The 27992-nt window shown below is 38.8% G+C and overlaps 1 protein-coding gene across 1 annotated transcript in view; it reads right to left on the bottom strand.

The window, feature by feature from the left end:
* SPAG17 (sperm associated antigen 17) overlaps positions 1 to 27992 on the bottom strand; it is a 238369-nt gene that overhangs the window by 16345 nt on the left and 194032 nt on the right. Inside the window, exons 35-45 of the mRNA XM_030824766.1 lie at positions 26297 to 26421; positions 24366 to 24548; positions 23340 to 23453; positions 20678 to 20723; positions 17868 to 17967; positions 17597 to 17644; positions 14447 to 14546; positions 13574 to 13676; positions 11039 to 11170; positions 3180 to 3316; positions 1620 to 1804 (exon numbers count right to left, since the gene is read on the bottom strand). Of these exons, the coding sequence (XP_030680626.1) occupies positions 1620 to 1804; positions 3180 to 3316; positions 11039 to 11170; positions 13574 to 13676; positions 14447 to 14546; positions 17597 to 17644; positions 17868 to 17967; positions 20678 to 20723; positions 23340 to 23453; positions 24366 to 24548; positions 26297 to 26421 (1273 nt within the window). The remainder of the gene's footprint in view (positions 1 to 1619; positions 1805 to 3179; positions 3317 to 11038; positions 11171 to 13573; positions 13677 to 14446; positions 14547 to 17596; positions 17645 to 17867; positions 17968 to 20677; positions 20724 to 23339; positions 23454 to 24365; positions 24549 to 26296; positions 26422 to 27992) is intronic.

The following is a 27992-nucleotide window of genomic DNA, read 5'->3' as shown; positions in this document are numbered from 1 at the left end:
ACCATTAGAAAAACACCTTTAATATTCAATTGGGAGAAGAATCTGGGGCCCATTTCACAACTGCCTTTCCAACAGTTTTCATCAGCATAAAACGGGCTCCAACCTGAGTTTCAACCCTTCGTTACTGGTTGCTGACGAGCAGCCCAGGCTTGGGCAGTGGGACTGTTTGGCTGGTGTGTGCATTTCAGCGTAGCTGCCAGCATGAACGCAAATGCTGGCAGCCAGGTCATTAAGTTGAAGAATAAAGGCTCTTTTGGAAGGCAGTGGAGCATGGGAGCCAGCCTTGCTCTCTCTTGGTATGGGGTTTGCATGTTTGAGGAGAAGAGAAACAGAAAGGCTCAGAAAATGTCGAAGAACTTGAAAAGCTCCAAGCTCACAGATGGTGCTTATTGATCTCTCTCCCTTCCTGTGGTTTGTGGGTTCTGCTTGAAGGTTAAAGACCTGGAGTAAATTAAAATGCCAAGGAAAGCCTACCTCCACTCTGACCCCAACACTGCTTCTTCCTCCATCAACCTTGCTGTCTGCTCTATCGTGGCTGAATTAACAAGCTGAGGAGTGAAATCTCCAAAACTAAAATTTTATACTGGAGTGACAGGCCCCGCACGAATGAGTTTTATTAGTTTGAGGTTGACTGTCTATTTCTCCCCACCCACTTTGTTGGCAACAACCTAAAAAACAATCATGTGTGATTTGGTGGCCTGAGTTCCACATCAGATTGTTTCTCAGGAAGCAAAGGTTATTCCTGAAGCTGGGGATTTGCCTCAACTGAAATAACTGAAATGGGACAGGGATCTTTCAAACTGGATGCTTCTATCATTTTGTTTTATCTGATTTCCAATCATCAATCCAGAATCACCAACATTCTTGAAGGATTTACCACTCAACTCTGAAAATGACTGCAACTGAAATAAACATATTTTCCATTTTAATGGAAGTAATACACATGCTTATGTTTAATTCAAGATACAATAGTGGACATTTTGTCATTGGAAATGGTTTGGTAGAGGTATATGGTTTACTGATCCAATGGAAAGGTTTGAAATTTCACACAAAACAAAGTATTAGTAAAGCAAAGTATATGGTGGGTCTCAGGAGATCTGAAGTCTGGCCTCTGTTAGCTGACAAGATGTTACAACAAGTTACACAGTTTCTCCTTTTATAGTAGTCTCTAAGGTCTTTCCCTCCATTATGCAGAAACAATGTAATTAAAAGCGCCTTTCAGATCATAATGTGCAAACAAACATCAGCTAGTATTATTATAGTTAGTGGATTTGAGAAAAAGACTGTCAATTATTGTACATTAGTTGCTGTAATACTTGTACAACCTCCCCCTTTTTTTCCACTAGTAGGGATCAGGATGTGAGTTGCTTTTACCAAAGTATGAATAATGATGAATAGGAGGGCAAGGAAGTATCCACCATATAATTGGAATCCGATAAACACTCACTGATTTGTTGATGAATGAATGAATGAATTAGTGTGTAAATGACTGAATAATGTGAAGATTCAAGGAGTAATTACAGTTCGGTTCAATAAACATTTACTGATGGAGGTGACCGAAGACAAGTCACAGGGTAGGGAAAGGTAACCTGAGCAAAACTTTGGTCTCTTGGCCTCACCTGCAGAAGTCCACTCCAACATTCTTGAGCTTTACAACTGCGGCATAGGTATGTCCTTCCTTAAGCACTCCAAACTTCACTGATGATGGGAGAAGATGGAACCCAAAAAGGGATGACTTTGCGTTATTAATGGCAGCAGATGCAACAGAGGATGTGTTCACTTTTCCTCCAACAGAATCTTGCACCTTTGCATTAAGGAAAAATTAATAAAATGGTTCTATTTTGAGTTCCCAAGATTAAAAAAAAAAGTCCCTGTCACCAGAGGAAAATAACTGTTGGGTTGCTGGAGGAAATGAATGTTTACAGTCTCATGTCATCCTTACAACAGTCCTGTGAGGACGTATTTTAGGCTTTGTTTTAAGGATAAGGAAGTCAAGTTCAGAGAACTGACAGACAGATAATTGTTCAAGTGGTAAGTGGCATAGCAAAGATTCAGACTTGAGTTTGCCTGATTCTAGTCTGTGCTCTTTCATCTGTGCCAGTGGTCATCAAACGTTAGCTTCCATCAGAATCTCCTGGAGGACACATAAATACACAGATTGCTGACTTTACCCCCAGAGTTTTTCATTCTGTTGGTCGGGGGCAGGGCCCAAGAATTTGTATTTATAACAAGTTCTTAGTGTTGGCAATGCTGCTGGTCAGGCAACCACACTTTGAGAAACATTGGTCTGTGCCCTTATTATTCCTCACATCAGCAGCGCTGACATCATCTCAGAGTTTGTTAGAACTGCAGAATCTCATGCCCTACACCAGACCTAGTGAGTCAGAATCTGTATTTTAACAAGATCCCGAGGTAATTCATATGCACATTAAAATTTGAGACGTACTGTAATTTATATATTGTCAGTTATATATATATATATGTATATCACAATAAATTTTGTGATGGAGATGAACACAGTATGCCATGGAAGAAAAAAAAAGATAATTATCAAAACTGGTGGGCTCCAGAAGGTTTCCCAACAGAACTAGGTGGAATCTTAATCTTAGAGGCTCTGAGGAAGAAAGGAGCTTGGTATTTTTAAAGAATGAAGAGAAATCTACAATGGCTGAATTATAGTGAGTTTGACTCAGGGTGAGGGTGAAGAAGCAAATGGGGCCTTATCCTCATGCTAAGTCATTTGGATTTTATCCTAAGAGTCATGGCAACGGTGGCCAATGATTCCTTTAGCCAGTAGTAGTATGCTGGTAAACTGGCTCTCTGAAAACAATTCTGATTTCTAGTGTTTATCAATTTTGTGGTGCAAGTACTCCCAGCATGGCTGATTTCAAGCTATCAGTGGTTTGATGACTGGCTCATAAAATTTCTCCCAGCAGCCTGTATGAGCCAGCTCCATCAAAGCACCGTCTGAGTTTGCATGTGTGAGATGTAGGTTTAAAGAGCTTCATGGTGAGATGGTGGATACAGTCATAGCATACACAGTGGCTGGTAACTAATAACTTCAATGAATCAGAATTACATAAAATCTACAAAAGGAGCAGGATTGAAAAAAATAAAAAATAAAGAATTACATCAAATGCTGATTGGCTGTGGGGAATTTGTTCCCATGTTTGTTTTACCTTTGCAAGAGGTTGAGACTTAGGCTTGGAACTCAGCAAATAATGAGGCAACTTCACTTTTCCTTTTCTTGCTTGTCCCACAACATCCTGCAGCAAGGACTGGGTTGGAATTTTCATGGGCTCATAAGATTCTGGTTCTGTTAGAGAGAAAGCTTAAATTATGTCACATGGACACTTTATTCAAAGACATTTGAAGTAATATCAGAGTGTATAAGAACATAAACCAACTTGGAAACTTTTCTTCTTTGCTTTTCAAAGAGCTTATTTATTTATTTTTAATTTAATTTCAATTTTTCTTTTAGATTTACTGCAGGTTTGTTACAAGGGTATAATGCATGATCATGCTGCCCAAATAGTGAACACAGTATGCAACAGGACATTTTTCAGCCTGCCTCCTCCCTTCCTCCCTCCTTTCAGAGTTCCCGGCATCTCTTGTTCCCCTCTTTATACCCATGAGTATCCAAGATTTAGCTCCTACTCAAGTGAGAACATGTGATTTTGGGTTTTCTGTTATTAATCTGCTTAGAATAATGGCTTACAGCTGCATCCATGTTGGTGCAAAGAATATGATTCCACTCTTTTTTATGGCTGCATAGTATTTCATGGTGTACACGTACTACATTTTAAAAATCCAGTCCATCATTGATGGGCACCTAGGTTGATTCCATGTCTTTGCTATCGTGAACATTACTGCAGTGAACACGTAAGTGTGTGTGTCTTTTTGATAGAACAATTTCTTTTTCTGTGGGTGTATATCTAGTAATGGGATTGCTGGGTCAAATTGTATTTCTATTTTTAGTGTAAAGAGCTTATTTAAAAGGAGAAAAGTCTTCTGTTAATTCTCATTTTATGCCTTTTCATTTTACAAAGTGATTTTACATACATGACACAATACTGATCCTCACAACAACCCTATAAGGTGGGCAGTACAGATGCTATTAGCATCTATTTTTTAATAAATGAGAAAAATAAGATTCTAAGAAGTCAAGTGGCCTGCCTAGGATGAACTGAATTATACCCAGATCTTCAAAGTTCCATTAGATCAACATTATATAATACAATACAACATTAACTCTGAAAGATTTCTTAAAACTAATGAGTAAAAAAAACAAAATCCCAAGAATTTCTTTGATTCTGCTACTATATTCATAGTTTTATAAAGTGGTTTAGTAAGTATAGATAAATTAAGCCAGAAAATTAAATCTTCAGATCACTAAATTCGGTGACTTGTTCTTTTCCTCAGTTACATGAGGGAATGAGCAAGTGTGGGAAATCCATGCAGCAGTAGCTGTGTGTCTTTGTTCCACAGATCCAGGAGGTGGAAATAAGAATGGTATTTTAGATCATGGTAGTTAAAAATCCTTTCCTGCATTCCAATCAGGAAGAGAGGAAAAGGAAGGGGACTAATATTTGAGTGTCCACGATCTGCAGGTGAGTGCCACACACGTTTTTACACCTGAATGAGGGGGCTTTGGCAGTGATAATCTTGGACTGCTCAGCATTCTTCCCATCCTCCATCTCTATGCAAACTCCTGCCACACACATCTGGTGCCAGGACATCCGTAGTCCCAACCATGAGGAGCAAAGCCCAGTCAATGAGGGCCCTTCCCTGGATATTTCCGCTGAAGCGGACAGCGATAACCCCATCTTGCACACTAGGTTATGGATCTGGAAGAATCAGAATCTTAGGCCTTTATGGCCATGATCTCTGCCACATGGAAATAGCCTGTCCTTTGTAGGAGAGGATAAAGCCAAACAGGAACAAGTAGGGATGGATCACGGTGGAGGCAGGGGGGATGTGGAGAGAAACAGGCATTCAGACACAAATACTCTCCTGGAAAGCCAGAGTACCTGAAGCCAAATGCCCCTGGGCTAGCACCACAGCCACACAGCCACTATTCTGTGGTTTGCTTTTGGTCACCAATAAATTTCCTTTTTTGTTGTTGTTCAAGTGAATTTGAGTTTTAGTTCTCATGGCTGTAAACTGAGAAGTCCTAACTAATATAGTAGCAGTGTCTCTCTCTCTCTCTGTCTTTTTTTTTTTTTTTTTAACCAAAGGGGAAACAGAGGATCAGAGGATTAAATAACTTGTCCAACAAACTACAATGTGGGTCAGGGCTGGAATGTGGACCTAAGTGTGTTGGAACCACAAGGAACATGCTCCTTTTACTACTTAGCGTGTCCCAAGCCCATTTGTGAATCATCATCTGCTGGGCTGCTTTTGGAAGAATAGAGATTTCCAGTCCACATGCCAGTAAAGCCCTCTTCCTGACCAAAACAGAATCAGAATATCTGGGAATGGAACTCAGTGATCAGTGTTTTTATGTATTTATTCCCTTTGATCACTATTCTGTGCATAGGCAGCCATTCCAGTAGCTTGGTATAGTTTTTGTTCATATCCTTGCCGTATGTGTACTACTGCTTTGTGTGCATGCACGTATCAGTCTAATAAGTACTAATTTGTTGCTCATACTATAATTATTAATAGTAAATATGGTATGGAGTTTATCATGAGCTGGACACTGTGCTAAGCATTTTACATACATTAACTAATTTAATTCTCACAGCCCTGTGATGTATATAGCATTATTTCCCCTTTATAGAAGAGCAATAGGAAGAGATAAATGGTTTAAATAATGTGCCCAGTGTCACATAGCTATTACACAAGGAGCCCAGATGTGAACCCAGGTAGAGCCCGTACTCTTAGCTCTGCTCTATACTAGACTGCCTCCAATAAAACATGCAGATGATTATTCCACTGAGTCTGCCCTCCAGGGATCAGGATAATGGGTGAGGGAGTCCTTGAGGGTCTTGGAGCAGTGGCTGATTACCAGCTGACACAGAGGTCCTTTAGTATTTTAAGAACTGGTACAATCCAACTAGTGCATTCATCTGAATATTACTGCTGTACCTGAGCCGACTGAAGAACCAGTAGTGGTTCCTTGTTACCACGCTGAGGAAGGCTGGATTGTTTCTTCACAATTATTTACTTCCCCTTTGAGGATGGCTTCCCTGTAGGTGGAATATATTTCTCTGCTCCATTGACTTTGAGCTTGGCTATGGCACTTGCTTTCACCAACAAATGTGCCTGTGGATGGCAGTGTGTGCCAGGCTGAGCAGAGGCTGTGAGGAGCAGCATGTGCTTCTGCTGGACTCTCTTGAGCTTTGACCTTCTGCTGTGAGGACGGCTTGCCTGACATGGTGGCTCCTTGGCTCCTACAGTGTGGCATTCTTGGAATACACCTGAACATTACCTGCAGCCAGAGGTGTGCTGGTGAATGGTTAACAACTAACTTTCCCAGGGTAAACTGCCCTGGTTTGTACCAGTCTGGGGCAGAGCTGCCATGGACATCCACAGGCCCTCAGACTGCTTGTTTTAAGCCACCACAGGATTTGGTGGCGTTTCCGTGCAGTATTACCACAGTCAGCACTGAACCCATGTTTTATTTTGCAAGTCCACACCTTCTCTAGCTGACTCTATTGTATTTTCTGGACATCATCTTGTATTATTACCAAATAAAAACTCTCTTATTTACTTACACTGATTTCCTGTTCATTTCTCCCTTCAAGCTTTTGAACATATTCATTTTATTCATTTTATTTTAAATAAAATATTCAGGCCGGGTGCGGAGATTCACGCCTGTAATCCCAGCACTTTGGGAGGCCAAGGCGGGTGGATCACCTGAGGTCAGGAGTTCGAGACCAGACTGGCCAACATAGTGAAACCCCGTCTCTACTAAAAATGCAAGAAAAAAAAAAATTAGCCGGGCATGATGGTGGGCCCCTGTAATCCCAGCTACTCAGGACGCTGAGGCAGGAGAATCGCTTGAACCCGGGAGGTGGAGGTTGCAGTGAGTCAAGATTGTGCCACTGCACTCTAGCCTGGGCGACAGAGCAAGACTCCCTCTCAAAAAAAAATTAATAAAATAAATATTCTTTTCTCTTCCCTATATCAGGAATGTAGTGTAATATAATATAGAGAATTAGGAGTCTTGAAATTCATTCTGGCCCTAGCTCAGTCACAAATTTGCTGTATGATTTTTAGATGTCACTTGACTTCTCCAGGTTTCAGTTTCCTTAGGTAAAATGAGGGTTGTTGTAGGTGATTCACCTCTTAAATCTTAAAATCTATGAAATTCTGTTTATTTTTCAAGACCATTCCTCCCATAAAGCTTTCTCCACTGCTTTGCGTTAATTCCTTCCACTCTGAATTTCTTTAAACTTTTTATATCAAAACTTAATTTTCCATTTACAGTGGAGTCATATTATTGTCCCTTATCTCAAGTACCTCGGTACCTGGGGGTGCAGTAGGTGTTTCAAACAATTTATTTTTCCTCCTTCAAAGCTTTGTTTCTTCGAAGCTTGTGCCATCAGACTGTATTAGTTACTACTTCTCCAAGTGGTTGTCATTTACTGACCACTCTCAATCATTCCTTTTGTTCACTGGTGATTTTAACACCTGAGAGGGTCTCCCACTTTATCTTTCCTGATGACATCACCTGGATGATCCATCCAACACCCTGTCCTATCTGATTCTTGATCACATCGTTTCTTCATCTTTTCCACCTCACAAAGTCTCATGGCCACATTTTTTACCTTGCCAACCCTGATCATTTTACCATTTTCAAAATCTGTTTCCAGTACCCTTTCTGGATTACCACCTCCTATTCTTCTAGCTTATTATTCTGTCATATCCAGCAGGCAATTATTTGACCTCACTGAGGTCTCTCACCAACACTATCACCTTACACAAGTAGTCCCTCCCTTCTTGTTTTGCTTTCCTGCTTATCTGGAATAGATTTGATGCTCTATCATGATATCCACTCCTTTGCAATCAGACAGGAATTCCCTCATCCATCTTCCCCACACCGAACCTGTCAACCTGCCTGCAAATGTATCCCTACTCTCTCTCTCCTTTCCTGTCACTATGGAGAAGGTGACCCTATTAACCTACTAACCATATCTAAGGTTAATTCTGTCACTCAAGGTTTTCCCCAGATGCCATGTTCTTCCATCTTCTTTAGGACCTTGTGGTCTTGCACCTTAGGTGCCTCTTTCTTTGGCATCATCAAGTTCTCTCTGGTATGGAATTATCATCATTTGCAAATCAATAAGCTCCAGTATGCCTAATCTTTAGAAAAATATCTCTTCCTTGACTACATATTCCTCTTTTATATGCAATCCCATTTCTCTAGTCTTTTAAGCAAAACTCTAGGGTAAAGCTGTGTACTCTTGTGCTGCCACCATTCTATCTATTACCCACTTCACTTAGGCTTCAATCCCCTCCATGCTCTGAAACTGCCCTTGTTAAGTTCACCAGTGATCTCCATCTTGTTCAACCCCATCTTCCTTTCTCACCTTGCTTGACCTTTCAGGGGCATTTGATAGACTCCAAATACTCAGTGATTTCACACTCCTGTTTTTCTCCTACCTTACTGGCTTCTTCTTCTTCTTTTTTTTTTTTTTTGAGATGGAGTTTTGCTCTTGTTGCCCAAGCTGGAGTGCAATGGCGTGATCTTGGCTCACTGCAACCTCTACCTCCCAGGTTCAAGCGATTCTCCTGCCTCAGCCTCCCGAGTAGCTGGGATTACAAGTGCGTGCCACCAAGCCTAGCTAATTTTTTGTATTTTTAGTGGAAATGGGGTTTCACCATGTTAGCCAGGCTGGTCTCGAACTCCTGACCTCAGGTGATCCACCCGCCTCAGCCTCCTAAAGTGCTGGGATTACAGGCATGAGCCACTGCGCCTGGCCTACTGGCTTCTTCCTAATGGCCTTTACTGGCTCTTCCTCTGCCTGACTTTTACCTTCTAGAGTTTGCCTCAGGATAGCCATTCTCAAGGCATAAACCTATATCAGCAACATCAGCACCACTTGCGAACTCATCAAAACTACAAATTCTCAGCCTCACAATCGGTTTAACCTAAGAATCATCCTTGATTCCTCTTTTTGTCTCACTCCTGCATCCTCTTGAGCAGCAAATTCTATTGGCTCCACCCTAATGATATAGTTCCTATTAATTTCCTTCTCACCATTCCCTCTTCGCCCACCACAGCCCAGGTCTTCAGCAACTCTCACATGTGCCACTTCAGTTGCTTCTTCCTTGCTTGCTCTTTTTCTCACTCCTCCCTTTCCTTGCCATGAGTTGTTATCCTCACAGAGTGATCTTTTTAAAATAAAAATTAGCCATGTAACTACCCTGCTCAAAACCTTCCACTGATGTTTGAATAAAACTGCGCTGAGAAGTACTACATGATCTAATTCTGCCCCTCTTTCTGACCTCATCTTCTTCTACCTTTTCCTCTGCTCATTTTGTTCTAGCTACATGCCTCCTTAATGTTTCTTCGCCTCAGGAGCTTCATACTTGCTATTCTCACTACATGAACTATTCCTCTCTCCTAATCTTTGCAGGGCTGACTCCTTCTTATACTCGTCTCAACTCAACTATTTTTTCACAGAGAGGCCTTCTAATCTCCTAATGGAATGTTGCCCCTCTCCCAAGTCACTCTCCATACATTGTACTGTTTTTATTATGTCATAATATTTATTATGACCTGAATTTATCTGACTTATTTATTTGTTTACATATTGTCTAGGTTTGCCCATAATATGGGAGGGGTCTAGCTCCCTCAGATATGGGAGGGGTCTAGCTCCATCAGACTGTGGCCTCATCACTGTTGTATATCAATGCATAGAACAATGCCTAGCAAACAGTAGGCATTGAGTAATTATCCATTGAATGAATAAAACTTGTAGGAGAGAAGTTTAAGTCAGAAATGCAAAAGTCTTGTATGGGGTAAATCTTTTTTTTCTTTCTTCTTTCCTTTTTCTTTTTCTTTTTTTTTGGGGGGACAGAGTCTCGCTCTGTTGCCTAGGCTGGAGTGCAGTGGCATGATCTCAGCTCACTGCAACCTCTGCCTCCCAGGTTCAAGCGATTCCCCTGCCTCAGGCTCCTCAGTAGCTAGCATTACAGGCAAGGGCCACCATGCCCAGCTAATTTTTGTATTATTAGTAGATACAGGGATTCACCATATTGGCCAGTCTGGTCTTGCACTCCTGACCTCAAGTGATCTGCCCGCCTCAGCCTCCCAAAGTTCTGGGATTACAGGCATGAGCCACAGTGCCTGGCCAGGTAAATCTTTTAATTCACACTTAAATGTGGCAAAATACTTGCTCTATAAGAGATAACCAAAACCCATCAGTAGATTCCCATCTCACATTCAGCATGGAACATGACCACAGGAACCAAGTGGTGGCAAAATTATCTACACAATGCAAATTACTCTCTCTATCTCTCTTTTGTGACCAACTACATTTAGTTGAATTATCTTAGTGAAATCGGCATAATGTGACTCCACTGTAACTAGATATTATCCTGTATCATTCTATATTTTAATTTCTGCTAGTCCAATAAGATTATGTGCTATGTAAGATAGACTACATCTTCTGTTTTTCTTCTAGCACCTGCAGGACCAAGAAAGTACTGAGATAACACGTAATTCTAAGTATCAAATTTCTGGCTACTCAAGAAAAGCAATCAGGTGTCGTCTGATCCTCAATAAATCATACAAGTTCTCAGAGAACTAAAAGGGATAAAATTAAGTAAAAATAAAATAACATCAAGAAAGTATTTCTTCGTATTTCTTTCCTTCAATCTGGAAATTGCAATCATTCTCAAAAATGTTATTTGAGATATTTTGATGTGCTAAGACGCCTTTGCAAAGCTGCATAGCTCCAGGATCCATGACCCTCTCGATTTTTTTCTGTAACTCTCAACCACGTCTCCTAGTGCCATCTCCCATCTGCCAAAAAGATGTAATGTTCAGTTTCAAGAAGCAATAAGATAAAAAAGACTGCCATACCTTCAGGAGATTTTGTTAAATTTTCGATTTGGTTCTGAGCAGTGAAATCCTTCTTATCTGCAGAAATCTCTGGTTTTGGAAGACTAGGTACACTTGAGGATTTCTGTTCTGAAACCTTATGTGGCTTGAAATCTAGAAAACCAGAAATGAACCTTATAAAGTGATATTTTGTACAATGATATAATGACTATAATGTTTGCATGAACAAACATTGAACAAGGTGTTTTACAATGAACAAGGTACCTTTTCTCCCACTCTCTTTAGAAAGAGTAAATATAAGAAAGCTATTAAGAGGCAGGAATTCTTAAAATATGATATAATGTTTGCCATTAACAAACAGGAAAGTATTTGCAAAGTTTGTACTCCCTAGGAGCTAGCTGGTTCTTTATGGGTATTATGACCAAATAGTAGAGTTGTCACCTTGTTGTGTTATTTAGAAGAAACCAAGTAATTTGTTTCTACTTTTACCTGGTAATGGCAACTGAGATGTGATCTTTTTTAAAAAATTTCCAAACTTAAATTCATTCATTACTGTGAAAACGTAGCTCTTTGTTAAACGTATCTCTTTAAGAAATAGGTACAATAGGAAACATATTTTAAGGAAATCTATCTAGGATTGAGGAGGCAAATACATTTCAATTCGTGTGTGTGCCAACCCTGGTTGAATAGTCCTGGCTGCCTCAAGTACTGTGCGAAAAGACTTCCGCAGTCTCACTCCATTTCAAGAGGAGAATAAGCAGTGCTTGGTTAGTGCTGACTGTCCAGGCTGCAGGAGGTCTGAGAGGCAGCCTAACAGCCACCAATTTCTGATCCCTGATTTCTCCCCATCACATTTATAAGTCATTGTTCCAGCCTTAATCTTTGGTTTACCAACTCTGTCATAATTAGATATTTGTATTGGCTGTGTTCATTATAGACAGCAGAACTTCAAGTATCGTATTGTACAGTAGAAAATTCCTCTATCTGGGTATTTTTTTTTTTTTTTTTTTGAGACGGAGTCTTGCTCAGTCACCTAGGCTGGAGGGCAGTGGCGCAATGTCAGCTGGCTGCAGGCTCCACCTCCCGGGTCCACGCCATTGTCTCCCTCAGCCTCCCTAGTAGTTGGGACTACAGGCACCTGCCACCATGCCCGGCTAATTTTTTGTATTTTTAGTAGAGACAGGGTTTCACCGTGTTAGCCAGGATGGTCTCGATCTCCTGACCTCATGATCCACCAGCCTTGGCCTCCTAAATGCTGGGATTACAGGCGTGAGCTGCCGCGCCCGGCTCCCTATCTGGGTATTTTAACTACTCAGTTTACTAGAGAGAAACACTAAATTTTATTTCATCCCTAAATTCTTCAGCATGCAGCTCCTGAGAATGAAGACATTCTCCTACATATTAACAGCAACATCATCATACCCAAGAAATTAACAGTAATTTAACAATGTCCTCTCTTACATAGTCTCCTAATCAAACTTGTGCAGTTTCTCCAAAATATCTTTTATAGCTGTTTTTTCCTCAATCAAGCATCGCAATCAAAGCTTAGGTTTCACATTCAGTTTTTATATCACTTTAGTCTGTTTTAGTTTAGAACAATCATCCCACCTTTTTTGTTTTAATGACATTGATTTTTGGAGAGGCTGGGCTGGTCATCTTATAGAATGTCTGCATTTTGGTAGACATTTGTCTCTGTTTCCTCTTGATTAGATTCTGTTTAAGGATTTTTGGCAAGAATTCTCTATAGGATTGTATTAATCGGTTTTCACACTGCTTATAAAGACACATCCAAGACTGGGTATGTCTACAGGAAAAAGGTTTAGTGGACTCACAGTTCCACATAGCTGGGGAGGCCTCACAATCATGGTGGAAGGCAAGGAGAAGCAAGTCATGTCTTACATAAATGGCAGCAGGAAAATAGAGAGCAAACTTGTGCAGGGGAACTGCCCCTTATAAACCCATCAGATCTCATGAGACTTATTCACTAACATGAGAACAGCACGGGAAAGACCTGCCCCCATGATTCAATTACCTCCCACCAGGTACATCCCACAACACGTGGGAATTCAAGATGAGATTTGGGTGGGGACAAAGTTTAACCATATCAAGGATCTACGCACTTTGTTTTGCATTACATGAGAACTCACTTACTGCTAGGTTGTGTCATTGTTGGTAGGAGTTTGATGACTTAAGGTAGAAAATGCTGAATGTCTCCATTGTAAAGATACATTTTCCTCCTTATAATTTGTAAGTAATATGTGGGTTGATATTTTGAGAACTTATGAATGTCTTGTTCCCCAGTGAACTTTCATTACTCCCTTGCTTTTTAAATTAGTCCAGTCTCCTAAATGCATTTAGGGCAATTTTAAGCATACAGGAAGAAAACTAAATGTTATTCACATATTAGTTTTCTCATATGACTCAGCCAGATCTGTCATATGCAGGTCACTGTAGACTATGTCATCAGCTATCACTGGTTATGTCCTAAGAGGCCACTGTTAGGTATTATTCAGTTACGGACATTTAATAGGAATATGTGCTATGCTAATGTATTACCTAGCTTAAGATCAGATGTATCTTGAACAGCTGTTGCGTTTGCATCTTCATTTTTATTTGTAAAAGAAGGCAGTTTTTTGGAAAGACTGTCCAGATGATTATACTGAAAGGAAAAAAAAAACTTATTTTAGACTTATACATGGCTGAAATTCAGCTGTCACAAATATGTTAAATTAACAAGCAATAATGAAAACATATTTTTAATGCCCTGAAAATAAAGTTTACAAACTAAAATTCTACAAGAGACTGATTAACCCAATTCTAGCTTTTGTTAACTAGTCATAATTTCCCGTAATTTCTTCTGAAATTTTCATATAAATGCAGGGCGTTCTAAACACATGAAAATATTCGCTTTGCTTCAGGGTTTTAATGAACTTTTGGCCAGTGAGGGGAAGGTCGGGGCTGTGGTCCTACAGGTAGGCTGAAATAGAACAGGAGAAGAGCGTATTCCCTCCCTGAGCTTCCAAGAACTCACAATCTCTTAGTGCTGTCTTAGCAGCTGATGGATGAGGAAATGTTAACTGAATAAAAATTTCAAAATAGGTTATCAGAGGACAATCAATGATAGGAAAGATTCTGCCTAAAAAGGCTTAACATAGATGGGAGAGGTTAATTAATAGTGAGACTGAAAGGCAGGATGGGGGAGTGATAGTAATACATTGCAGAGAACGTCTACTTAGGTGCAAGACCTGAAATTAGTCTTCCTTATTACATGCTTGAGAGAATATGGATTTGAAGGGTACAGGTTAGTCAGCCAGGTCGATGCAGGAAAGAATTAAATAGCATCAGGAAAGATAGATCACATAATAACATAAGCAATATATCAAATTTATAAAAACTTTTATTAAATTATTGTTCATTATATTCAATTACCTGAGACTGATATAACTGGCTCAATTCAGATTTAAAAAAGGGTGGTATTATGCGATTCTTAATATCCATTAGATAATTCTGTGTTGTCTCAATTTCCTTCCTGGTTGATGTTTCCATAATGATGCAAAAGAAGACATAGAACATTTTAAAGTGTTATTTGTTTGTGCTTTAGCTCTAAATCCCACAAAAATGAATGCAATCACTAACAATAAAACTGATAAGAATTAATTTGTTAGATATTTTTTGTCAACTTCTTTTGGTTCATTTGCTCTTCTTTTAGAATCAGTCGCATTTCCTGCTTCAAAAATCAGACTCTCATGTAAGATAAGAAATAATGATACCAGGTGTTAGTTTGATTTTGTAGCTGATCTCAAAAGACTAAAAACCACATAGCCCTGTAATGGTTAAACTTTTTGAGGTTTTTCAATGCTCTGAGCTTTAAATGACAGCTAGCGTCTACTGGTTTTCATAATTTCAGTAGCAGTAGTAACAAAAAAACCTAAACAAACCAAAAACAAAAACTTGAGGCATGATTTGTGAATAATGTGGTCAGTGTTTATAGAGTTAAAGAAAAGCAATCAGGATAGTACTGCTTTCCAATAACAGAACCCCTATGTTGGGGAGACATTATAGGAAAAGCCAATGAGATGTAAACTGAAGTCATTGAGTAAGAGTCCAGGAGCTTTTAAAGAGGGCTGACTCAACTGGGAGACTTTTCCTTGTCCTTGCCTCATGTCTTTCCCTACTTCCTGAAATATGAATGTAATGGCTGGGGCTGCAGCAACCATTTTGCAACTATGAAGTAAGCTTGAGAATGGAGATGATGTACTAAGAATGATGGAACAGATGAAAAGAAGGAATCTGAATTCCTGATGATGTTGTGGTGCTTCCTACCATGAACTGCCCACCTCTGACTTTTTTCACGTTAGGAAAATAAGCCCCTTTTAATACAAGCACTGATTTGGTGGTTTTCTGTTAAATGTAGCTGAACTCAATCCTCCCTGAAATAGTTTTCATTTTTAAATGCTTATTGCACTAAAACCCTAAGTTTTGCAAAATATTTTACATTTAATCTTACAATAACCCTGTGAGTTACTATTTTTATACTCATTTTATGAGTTGAAAAACCAAAGCATAGAGAGGTTAAGTAACTTATTCCAAATCACATTACCAATAAAGGGTGGAATCTAAATTAAAACCCAGGTTGCTTGCCTCCAAACCCATGATCTTGACAACTGCACATGCTAGTCAGCCGTCAGTTCCCTAGTGTGAGAGCTAAAAGAGACCTTAGATATTTGGCAGTCCAATTAGCCTCAGTTTATTGATGAGCAAACTGAACTCCTGAAGTAAATGTTACTGAAGTGAAACAACCAGCCAGCATCATACATTCTGTAAGGAATCAAATTGTAACTGACTGGATCTGTGACCAGTGCTCTTATACTAGTTGACCTGTCTGGAAATATCAGACAGGCATGACCAAACTATAACCTTACTTAAACAACTTTCACTTCCCATTAAAAGTTTCTTATCTCTACTGCCTCACTGCATTCACTCATCGATCTATGGCAGTCTGGCTGCTGCCCACCACTCTTTTAAAATTATCCTCACAAAAGAAACTAATCAACCTTGTAACTGATAAACCCAAATTCCTTTTTTCATTCCCATTTCTGATTTTTCTATAGCATCTGACATTTGCCGACCAGCTTCTACTTCCTTGAAACTTTTTCTTTCCTTGACCCAGTTCATCTTCCACATTGCCAACACTTGTCTTTCTGTGACACTCATCTAATTATATGTTTCACTCTTCTCCAAAAAACTTTCACTGGCTTGCCATTATATACCTATAAGTTAAAACTTGAAATTGTTAATGTTTCAAAATTTTAAAAATTTGTGTAGATAATACAAGCATATGTACACAGTTTAAAGAACACTCAAGAGTACGTAATAATGAAGTCTCCATCTCATCCTATCCCCCATCTCTCAATCTCCTTCCTCTCAGGCAATCACTGTCTCTTGGAGAAGCTTTTAGGGATATTCTGATAATAATGTGTTTCAGGGCACACTACCTTAAAATATGGCAGCTTGACACACTGAATATTTTCAGCTGAAGGAATTTGAGAAAATGGCAGAAGCAGGAAGTTTACTCTCACCTTCCCTCTGCCCTTCTTCCCTGAAGCAGGACATAAAACCTAGAAAGGATTTTCTGACCTTCCCCTAAAGCAGCTCATAAGACTCTCTCATGAGAGGTGCCCTTGCAATACACACAGGAAAGGAGCATCCTTATCTCTGAAGACACAGATGCACAGAGAGGAATCTGAGCAACAGACCTTGCTATAGCCCCCCACTTATTACCGCTAGATTGTGCTTTTTTGCCCTAACATATTTCTCCATGAGTGTCCATTCTTCATCAAACCTAGCATAAAGACACTCAGGTTTAGCCATTTATTTGGGTCTTCATTTCCTTATAAAGACTGTCATGTCATGCAAAACTTAAGCTATCCTCCCTGCAGACAGTATATCCCTTCTAGTTTGACCTTGTATAGGGGAGGTGATCCATGAGGCTTAAAGTCTTATCTCAGCACTCCCCTAACACATTTCACAAGACAACCCTGACATTTTTATGAAGAAACATATTAATCCTGAAGTTATCCTGAAGAGGAGCCATGCAAATGTGTACAATAGATAGTATCATATGTACTGCCACATACTCAACAAATATATCTGGCTTCTTTTCTCTTTGACAAGACAGCTGGAGTTGAAATCCCCAGCTAGGACTAAAAGGAAACCAAACCATATAATGCTTAGAGCACATTCCTCCTGTGAATTATAAGAACCTTGAAAGTTTATGACTGTGTTCTGCATTAAGTTCCAGAATATTTATTAGTATATTAGAATCGCCAAAAGGCACAGTGAGGGCCTAGAGAGCTTTCTTGCTTAGGAGAGGAAGAGGATCTATCTAATGGTCAAATGGGTTTCCTCAAGAGACAGTGATGTCATCACACAGAGCTGAATGACCACTTGGTAGACATGTTGCAGAAGAGAGTCAAATAACATCTGGGTGCCTGGCAGGACATTTTGGCCTATCCCATTCTCAGAGTCTATTACTCTGGGCCCTTTCAGGTGCTTATGTGCATTTTGGGGTATAATTACCTCGTTTTGTCTATCTTTTCTTTCCAGCGTTTTGAGGATGCTGTGTGTCTATGTGAAAGGAAAGGAAAGTATGGTGAAAAGGGGCAATGATTTCAGCTTAAAAACAACACCAAAAACCCTCACCACTATATGATGAATTGTTAATAGTAAGAGAGATGAAGGGCTGTGAATTCATTGATATAGTCACCAAAAGTTATAGCACCTGCATATTCCATTTCATCAATCACTGCATACCTAATACTAATTAGAACACATTATTGGATTAGCTTACCTCCATTTCTTCTCAAAGAAATCTTTACCAAATGTGTCTGGTGGGCATTTTGGAGGTGTAGCCAAAGATTGCTTGAATAAATCAGTTAGGTGAGCTGCAACTTTAAACATAGATGTATTTAACTTTTATCCCCACTTCTTTATAGGGCAACACACAATCGGTACACAAGTACTCATTTGAGATGCCTGTTTAGAGCCTATATTTAATCTATCAAGTGTTACTAGGACTTACATGACCAAGCTGTAATACAACAGAAAACTGACTACTTTTATGAAATATCCTACTAGAAAACACACAACTTATAGTCAAAATGTAAAATGCAGTGATATCTCATTTATTCCATATTATTAGGGGAAATGGTATTTGAGTTAACTGAATTTCCTCATATCTGAAACAGTAAACCTTAAAACAAATTAACCATAATATTGAAATTGTTTTTCTGAATATTTTCCTGCTTCCTGAATCTAAGAACATGAATATAAGACAATGGTTGTTCAACAATTTAGGCAGCGATTCTCAGTTTATTCACAAAACATGATCTCGGTGGGATGTCAATGGGAGATTAAAAAAAGGAGAAGATTTTCATGTTTCATGGTTATATGAGTTTGGGAAACACTGATTTATACAAGGTTAAATAGGTTTCACTACTTTTCCGCATCTTTAATTAATGAATGTACATTGTGACTCTCTAAGAAAATAAGACAATATGAAGCATTATCCAAACTTATTTTAATATGAAACTCATTTTTGGTGGAGTCTTCTCATAGATGAGTGTTTTAGGAAATACTATGGGAGAATATTGATTTAGGATCATTTTAATTAATATGTCAGGGACAGCTATAAGTATGCAACAGCTGTTTATTTCCTGGAACTGTTTGTTTAAAAAAATATGTGAGTTTGTATTTCACTTTTGGAAAACCTGTGTGTTTTCCTTTGTTGTGCCTGTTCCCTTGTCCCAGAGGTTAAAAATTCAAAAGCTACAGGGTAGGGTTGCCAGATAAAGTATAGGGACCCTGGTTAAATTTGAATTTCAAATAAACAAACAACTTTTTATTATAAGTATATCCCAGGCTTCTGGGGACATACTATGTCTCAACCTGCTTTGTGTTGCTATAAAATAATACCTGAGGCTGTGTAATTCATAAAGAAAAGAGGTTTCTTTGGCTCACAATTCTGCAGGCTGTACAAGAAGCATGGTGTGGGCATCTGCTTCTGGTGAGGGCCTTAGGCTACTTTCACTCATGGCAGCGGAGGAAGGGGAGCTGGCATGTATAGAGACCACATAATGAAAAAGGAAGAAACAGAGAGAGTGGAGATGCCAGACTCTTTTTACCAACCAGCTCTCACGGCAACTAACAGAGTGGGAATTCACTCACCACCAAGAGGACAGAAGGTACCAAGACATTCATAAGGGATCCACCCCCATGACCCAAACACCTCCCACTAGGCCCTACCTCCAACATTGGGGATCAAATTTCTTTTCTTTTCTTTTCTTTTTTGAGACAGGATCTTGCTCTGTTGCCCAGGCTGGAGTGCAGTGGCATGATCTCTGCTCATTGCAACCATCACCTACAAGGCAAAAGCTATCCTCCCACCTCAGTCTCCAGAGTAGTTGGGACCACAGGCATGCACCACCACAACTGATTAATTTTTTTTTTTTGTATTTTCTGTAGAGATGGGGTTTCACCATGTTGCCCAGGTGGGTCTCCAACTCCTGGACTCAAGAGAACCACCCACTTTGGCCTCCCAAAATGCTAGGATTACAGGCAAGAGCCACCAGGCCAGGCCTGGGGATCAAATTTCAACATGCTATTTAAAGGGGTCAAACATCCAAACTATAGTGTACTTATACTAAAAAAAATTATGTGTCATTCATCTAAAATTTAACTAGGCCTTCTTTATTTTTATTCACTAAATCTGGCCACCCTACTACAGGAGTTGCCCAGGGTAAAAGGGTGACCACAGAATATAGGGACAGGGAGACATAGGGGGTTGTGATGGACTCCTGTGATGGTGATTCTAAAGAAGCAGCTGTCAATTGTCTTCAGCCAAATTTACTATGTAATCATGTGAGATTTCAAGAGGAGAAAAATCTGGATAAACAACAACAACAACAACAATAAAAACAACTGTACAAGCCCAAACTGTGGAGGATACTCAGAACCTATCTGTGGGCTGAATGAAGTGCATGGCTGCCAGTTTATGATCTTTGTCATATGGCCAAAAAACAAAACAAAACAAAACAAAACAAAACAAAACAAAACAAAACAAAAACCCACCAAATTCTCTACTGCTTGTTTGCTGTGAGCTATGAAACCATCTAACCACATTTGTTAGGGCTGTGTGTATATACCTCCAAATGAATATTCTCTGAATGAGATCTAAGAGTAAACTACTTGCACTACATACAGTGTAAAACAGTGCAAGGTTTTGGTGATAACAGTGTAGTTGCTCAAAAATTCTGTGTGTGGGAGGGCGGGCTGTTGCTTGGTTGACTGTTTCCTTCCTATATCTTCATTATAGTTGAGGCTAGCATAAAAGTCAAATATCAACATTTTTCACTTAATGGATGAAAGTTAAAGATGAATGAGAGAAAATCATGGTTTTCTAGGATCTCAAAGCTCAGGCAGAACAATACAGGTAGAATGATTTACAAAAATAAACCACCACAACACAACATGGCCGATACAAGAATGGAGATATGTACATGGTGTCTTGTTATCAGGTAAGAGAATGACTGGTAAGTGTATTTAAGATGATTCCTTTGAAATTTGTAAATATATTGCAGAAGAATATTAAATGCAACTTACCTTCAGTAACATGACTTTTTGTAGTTTCCTCCATTTTAGGGAAAGACTGAAATGAAGATAGAATTACTTAACGGTGATGATTATATTACTTACAAGACTTACTTTGTTTAGAAACATTTTCTCAAGTAGATCTTTTGTAAAAACTACTATAAAATGAATTAGTTTTAAAATGCTGATACTGCCTTTGAAAACGGGCACAAGACAGGGACGCTCTCTCTCACCACTCCTATTCAACATAGTGTTGGAAGTTCTGGCCAGGGCAATCAGGCAGGAGAAGGAAATAAAGGGTATTCAATTAGGAAAAGAGGAAGTCAAATTGTCTCTGTTTGCAGATGACATGATTGTATATCTAGAAAACTCCATCATCTCAGCCCAAAATCTCCTCAAGCTGATAAGCAACTTCAGCAAAGTCTCAGCATACAAAATCAATGTACAAAAATCACAAGCATTCTTATACACCAATCACAGACAAACAGAGAGCCAAATCATGAATGAACTCCCATTCACAATTGCTTCAAAGAGAATAAAATATCTAGGAATCCAACTTACAAGGGATGTGAAGGACCTCTTCAAGGAGAACTACAAACCACTGCTCAGTGAAATAAAAGAGGATACAAACAAATGGAAGAACATTCCATGCTCACGGATAGGAATAATCAATATTGTGAAAATGGCCACACTGTCCAAGGTAATTTATAGATTCAATGCCATCCCCATCAAGCTACCAATGACTTCCTTCACAGAATTGGAAAAAACTACTTTAAAGTTCATATGGAACCAAAAAAGAGCCCGCATTGCCAAGTCAATCCTAAGCCAAAAGAACAAAGCTGGAGGCATCTCGCTACCTGACTTCAAACAATACTACAAGGCTACAGTAACCAAAACAGCATGGTACTGGTACCAAAACAGACATATAGACCAATGGAACAGAACAGAGCCCTCAGAAATAATGCCGCATATCTACAACTATCTGATCTTTGACAAACCTGACAAAAACAAGCAATGGAGAAAGGATTCCCCATTTAATAAATGGTGTTGGGAAAACTGGCTAGCCATATGTAGAAAGCTGAAACTGGATCCCTTCCTTACACCTTATACAAAAATTAATTCAAGATGGATTAAAGACTTACATGTTAGACCTAAAACCATAAAAACCCTACAAGAAATCCTAGGCAATACCATTCAGGACATAGGCATGGGCAAGGACTTCATGTCTAAAACACCAAAAGCAATGGCCACAAAAGCCAAAATTGACAAATGGGATCTAATTAAACTAAAGAGCTTCTGCACAGCAAAAGAAACTACCATCAGAGTGAACAGGCAACCTACAGAATGGGAGAAAATTTTTGCAATCTACTCATCTGACAAAGGGCTAATATCCAGAATCTACAATGAACTCAAACAAATTTACAAGAAAAAAACAAACAACCCCATCAAAAAGTGGGCGAAGGACATGAACAGACACTTCTCAAAAGAAGACATTTATGCAGCCAAAAGACACATGAAAAAATGCTCATCATCACTGACCATCAGAGAAATGCAAATCAAAACCTCAATGAGATACCATCTCACACCAGTTAGAATGGCCATCATTAAAAAGTCAGGAAACAACAGGTGCTGGAGAGGACGTGGAGAAATAGGAACACTTTTACACTGTTGGTGGGACTGTAAACTAGTTCAACCATTGTGGAAGTCAGTGTGGCGATTCCTCAGGGATCTAGAACTAGAAATACCATTTGACCCAGCCATCCCATTTCTGGGTATATACCCAAAGGACTATAAATCATGCTGCTATAAAGACACATGCACACGTATGTTTATTGTGGCACTATTCGCAATAGCAAAGACTTGGAACCAACCTAAATGTCCAACACCGATAGACTGGATTAAGAAAATGTGGCACATATACACCATGGAATACTATGGAGCCATAAAAAATGATGAGTTCATGTCCTTTGTAGGGACATGGATGAAACTGGAAACCATCATTCTCAGCAAACTATGGCAAGGACAAAAAACCAAGCACCGCATGTTGTCACTCATAGATGGGAACTGAACAATGAGAACACATGGACACAGGAAGGGGAATATCACACTCCGGGGACTGTTGTGGGGTGGGGGGAGGGGGGAGGGATAGCATTAGGAGATATACCTAATTCTAAATGAAGAGTTAATGGGTGCAGCACACCAACATGGCACATGTATACGTATGTAACAAACCTGCACGTTGTGCACATTTACCCGAAAACTTAAAGTATAATAACAATAAAATAAAATAAAAATTAATTTTTGTAGGTCATTCCTTCTACTTAACAAATGTCTAAAAATGGAAATGATTTTAAGTTGTAAAAATTCCTTTTTCTTCTTCTTTCCTATTTCATTCATTAGTTCATTCAGCATTTCAGTAAATATCAATTTCTTTTGAACACAATAAAAAGTTTTATTTAAGGGCCTTCAGAATTATTTGTGAAGGAAGAGCCTAAAATGTATTTGGAAAATGCAATATATAGAGAAATGGATTTCCACAAAAATTGAAAATTATGAGGAGGGAGCAAATGCTTCATGGAAGTGGCAGAAGCAGCTATTTCTTACTATATCTTGTCTTAAAACATTTAATATTGAAACAATAGTAAGAACACAGGTATACAAGGCATTTTCTCACCATAACCAGCTTGAGGAGATCAGCAGCATTTTCTCTCTCCTCCTCAGTTCTGGAATCTTTAACCATCATTTCCTGCAGCTCATCTTCTTTCTTTAGAATATGGTTTATGTAATCCTAAATCAGCAGAATAAAATAGATAGACAAAAACTACGAATTAGGAAGAGCGAGATACAAAAATGGTCATCAACTTGAAATATTACAAAAAATGAAGAATATATAGGCTTACAATGCTCATTAACTGTTTACTAGTCAAACAATCTGAAAATACTTTTTCTTAATACGTTAATAGGAAAAACCTGAAAAGTGCAAAAGCAAAGCTTTAAGGGCCACAGGATAGAACTGCCTGTTTCTAACTGTGCCTTCAAGTGTCCTCATCAATAAAATGGACAGAGTTGGGTTAGATGATGTGTACGATCCTTTCAGCTATAGTTTTTTTTATTTTATCTGTAAATGGAATTTGCCTAGTTCATGTCTTTGCTTCCAAGAGAAACGTACTTTATTTTTTTCATGTGTATTTGATCCATTTCCATAACTAATAATACCCTGCTCTGTGCCAGGTGCTAGGTATATAACCATAAATAAAACACATATAATCCCTGTACTGAGGGAGTTAACAAGCTTGAGATGTTATAGACATGATCATACAATCAACTATATATTTACAAATTCTTAGACTGCTTCCAAAGCCTTTTCCTTCATGGACAAATATATTAATATGTGGTTCTGTCTTTTTCCAGTGGTCACTACGTTTTCTATACAGTGACAAAGATGGAGGGCTCTATATAGTAATCACTTACAAAAAATTCTTACTTTTTCAACGTCTTTGGGGCTTCTTAATAATTTCTACACCTCATGGGAACCATTAAATATTTTCTACCTCTCAACCCTCTACTCTGAAAGACTGACATCCATGTGTTGCACTAGATAAATATTGGTAGAATTACATAATTTCAGGTTTCTTAGGAAACCAAGAGCAATGATTGCTGTTTTTGATTCTTTTGGGTCAGGTTACCTAGATTCCATTACCTTAAGGGAAACCTGCAGCCTCAGTTTCACCTCATTCTTTATGACCTCATGCTGAATGAATTGTCGCATCTGTAGCACACTGGGGCTCTTGAGTATGGCACCCGGGGCACTCACTAGCTGTTTGGACTCAATGCAAAGGCCTTTCCAAATCTGAGTGCCAAACGGAGGTCCTGGAGTTTTTTTCTGTTAACGAAACAAAGCAATAAAACCACCAAAGAAATCAGAATGTTTTCATATTCAAATTTTTTTAACTGTTCATTTATTATGTAGATATCATAATAACTTTTTAGGGACACAGTGGTGAAAAAAAAAATCCTTAACCTCAAAAAGTTCTGCAAATATAAGGAAAATCGATAACAACTGGGCATGCTTTCCTTTTTATTTATGTTACCAAGATACTGGATATTTTAAAATTCTGTTGCATGGTGTCCTGGGTAGGATGTAGAAGAGTCCTAAGCAATGTAATAGCAGTCTAGCTTATGACAAATGGATGTGGCTATTTCTTAGTACCCACAAATAGCTGAAGACATTTGGAACTGAGCAGTCTTTCACTTTCTGGTTCTGTGTTCATTTTGACCTAAAAAGATTCTTTGTGAGAGAAATAATTCCATAGATCTGGGCCATCTTTGAGCTTAATCTAGATTAAGCATGCCTCCAGAGTCTGAGGATCTCTGGGGCAGAAAAATCTACCTTAGAGTAAACTCACACTATATGTTATACTTGTGATGGATTTTCAGGAATGGTGTGCTTTGCTGCCCTACTATGTCCTCAGGTGTGCTGGATGTGCTTCATTTCAAAAGGCCTGGCCAGTGACAGCCACTTAGGGGCTTTGCAGGCCTGTGCCACTCCTACCAGGTCAGAGCATAAGCATTTCGGAGGATGAGAATAAACTTCCTTCAGTAATATTAGATGTGGCATACCCTTTGTCATCATGTAGTACTTACAATTTGGATATAGCCTTAGTGTGCCATTTGGTGTGACCTCCTAATTTTCAGAGAAGGAAATGGAGACCCAGTGTGACTTGTCCAAGATCCCACATTAATAAGGGGTAGAATCAGGACCAGAATTCAAGTCACCTTCATCTTACCGTGTTGACTACAGCCACCTAATTTAACCACAGGGCTAGGAGGTTATTGTAATCTTAAATATTCATCATCTGCGTTTGCTATTACAAGGTTTAGTGTAGGACGGCAAAAATGATGACAATCAAAAACATTATCTCAATTAACACTACTATCAATCTCTGATCATACTATCAATAGCTTCACTGATTTAATTATTTAACACCTGACAATATGTTGGACATGTGACATAAATTGCTTGTAAAATGAAATGGTAAATTACGCAAGATGCAGGACTTCATTGATTCTTACCCAAGATATTTTATTTTTTTAAAAAAAATTTAGCTGGAGCTTCTCTTAACTGACATAATTACAATGTTTACTTTCTAACACTGCAATTGCAAATATGCATATAATCCTTCATATTATTCTTAGATGGTCAGTTTGTGCATTTTTAATATATGAAGAAAAAAGGGAGAGTAAAAGGCACAAAATTGTGTGTTAAAATTAACAAATAAGAAATGATAGAAGGACAGATTTCTGTATGACATAATATCGGTAATTCCATGACAGAGGTGTAACCTGGTTTACTCAGAAAGCATGTTTGCATATTATAGGAAGATGTTCAAGCCTGCAATACAGGTTAAAAGAAATGAAACTGAAATGAGCTAGCCAGGAGTATTCCTCTAAAATGTTGTTGCCCCATCTACAAATGTTAGAATCTTCAAATATAAAACTCCTTGAGCACATTAACAATTGACATAAGAATGAAAATATATGAATATATGGGAGGAGACCTAAGACTCTGGTCCACTGCCCTTGGATGGATGTATACGCTAATATAATGACTTTTTAGAAGAAATTATATACCTCAACTGAGGGAAATGTTTCCCATGACCTTGACTGGAGATTAGGAGGGACAATTGTATCTTCCTTTTTTATTAGCCACGGTGATGCTTCATGGAAAGGGCGAAGGACTGTGATGGTCAGGGTGCCTGGTTCAGAGAAAGTTGTCAGAAGACCATTACCCATCAAAAGTACTCAGAGAAAATGAAAATGCATTGACTAAATTCAACAAGCTCTTTTTGAACAGACTTAGACATGAAAGACTAATGAGACACAATGACTATACTTAGGAACCTTACAATCAAATAAGAAGAATGAAGCTTTTAGTCACTGTGACACCTAGAGACTGGATTTAGATGACCTGGAAGTATTCATTGACACCTCACTGTCCCTCACCAATCACATACAAGTTCTGTCAGTTCTCCCAATAAACTTGTTGAGTCCATCTTTTTCCCTCTCTGTGAACCCTACTTTATGTGCCTCAAAAAGATCCTGCTCTAGACTACAGCAACAACTGGCTTTGCCACCTATATATACTCTGTGAATGAACCTTCCCTTGCAGTCAGGGTGACTGATTATGTTAGTCCATGATGAAAACTCTTTTTTGCCTTCACATCACTCATGAGATAAAATATGGTCCTTAACATTCTTTTGCCCCTACCTCAACTTGTACTGTTCTTCCCCTCTGTGCTTCAGCTACTTTGGCCTTTCCCCCAACCCGTGTTTTCCAATGCTTTATGCTTTCTCCTTTATGTTTTCTTTTCCAAGAAAGCTCTCTCTCTTACCTTAATTAACCATTACCTACCCACTAGCTCTTGACTCAGGTGTCTTCAGGGAAGTCTTCTTGACTATGTCAGTTTCTTGTGTTAGATTCTCTCATAGAGCTATGTTCTTCTCCCTCATAGACCTTATCCCAAGTTATAATCATACAGTTGTGTGACTTTATAATTAACATCTATCTCTCCCAGTAACCTAAAAGCTTCACTGAAACAGGGTCCATGCCTGTTTTAGTTTACCATTGTATTCCTAACACCCAGCCAGTGTTTAGTACATGGTGGTTTGCCAAGTAGAGGCTAGATAAATGACTAACAAACCAATGTGAGATGAATTCTTATTCTCCCACAGTTCCATACATGCACCACACTGACTGACGGTCAGTCAGAGTCCCCCATGTTCCATATTCACAAAGAGCAAGGTGTATTAATTTCATGCACATGTGCATTGATACACTAAAAGTTATAAGGGCACAGAAATGCAGGCATATTTATAAATGCACACAAAATGTATCCCAAAACACAGAGAAAAGATGAAATAACACACACACACACACAAACATATAAACCTAGGCACAGCACATAGGTTCTGTATGCAGATAATATGTAGACTTATATCTATATTTAAATACACATATTACATATATTGGATGGTTCTCAATGTGATATGTATCTCTAACCTCTGGCAACACACCAATTTCTTTGAAGTTGATGAAAACAACATAAGTACCCAATGAATATAGATTATATAACTTATCAGGTATTTCAGGTTGGCATTATAACTCACCTATCAATTTCATCAAAGCAACATCTTCAAAATGACAAAAAAATGAATTTACAAGAGATATCTCACTGTTCTTTGTTTTTTCTTACCAAGATGAAATGAACTCATAAATCAGAACTTTGGTACATACCTAACACGCAGATTGGTGCTCAGATATATCTTG

The sequence above is a fragment of the Nomascus leucogenys genome, chromosome 12, assembly GCF_006542625.1.
Source record: "Nomascus leucogenys isolate Asia chromosome 12, Asia_NLE_v1, whole genome shotgun sequence".
NCBI lineage: Eukaryota > Metazoa > Chordata > Mammalia > Primates > Hylobatidae > Nomascus > Nomascus leucogenys.
The sequence above is the reverse complement of the archived record's forward strand: the minus strand, read 5'-3'. Positions and strand labels throughout refer to the sequence as shown.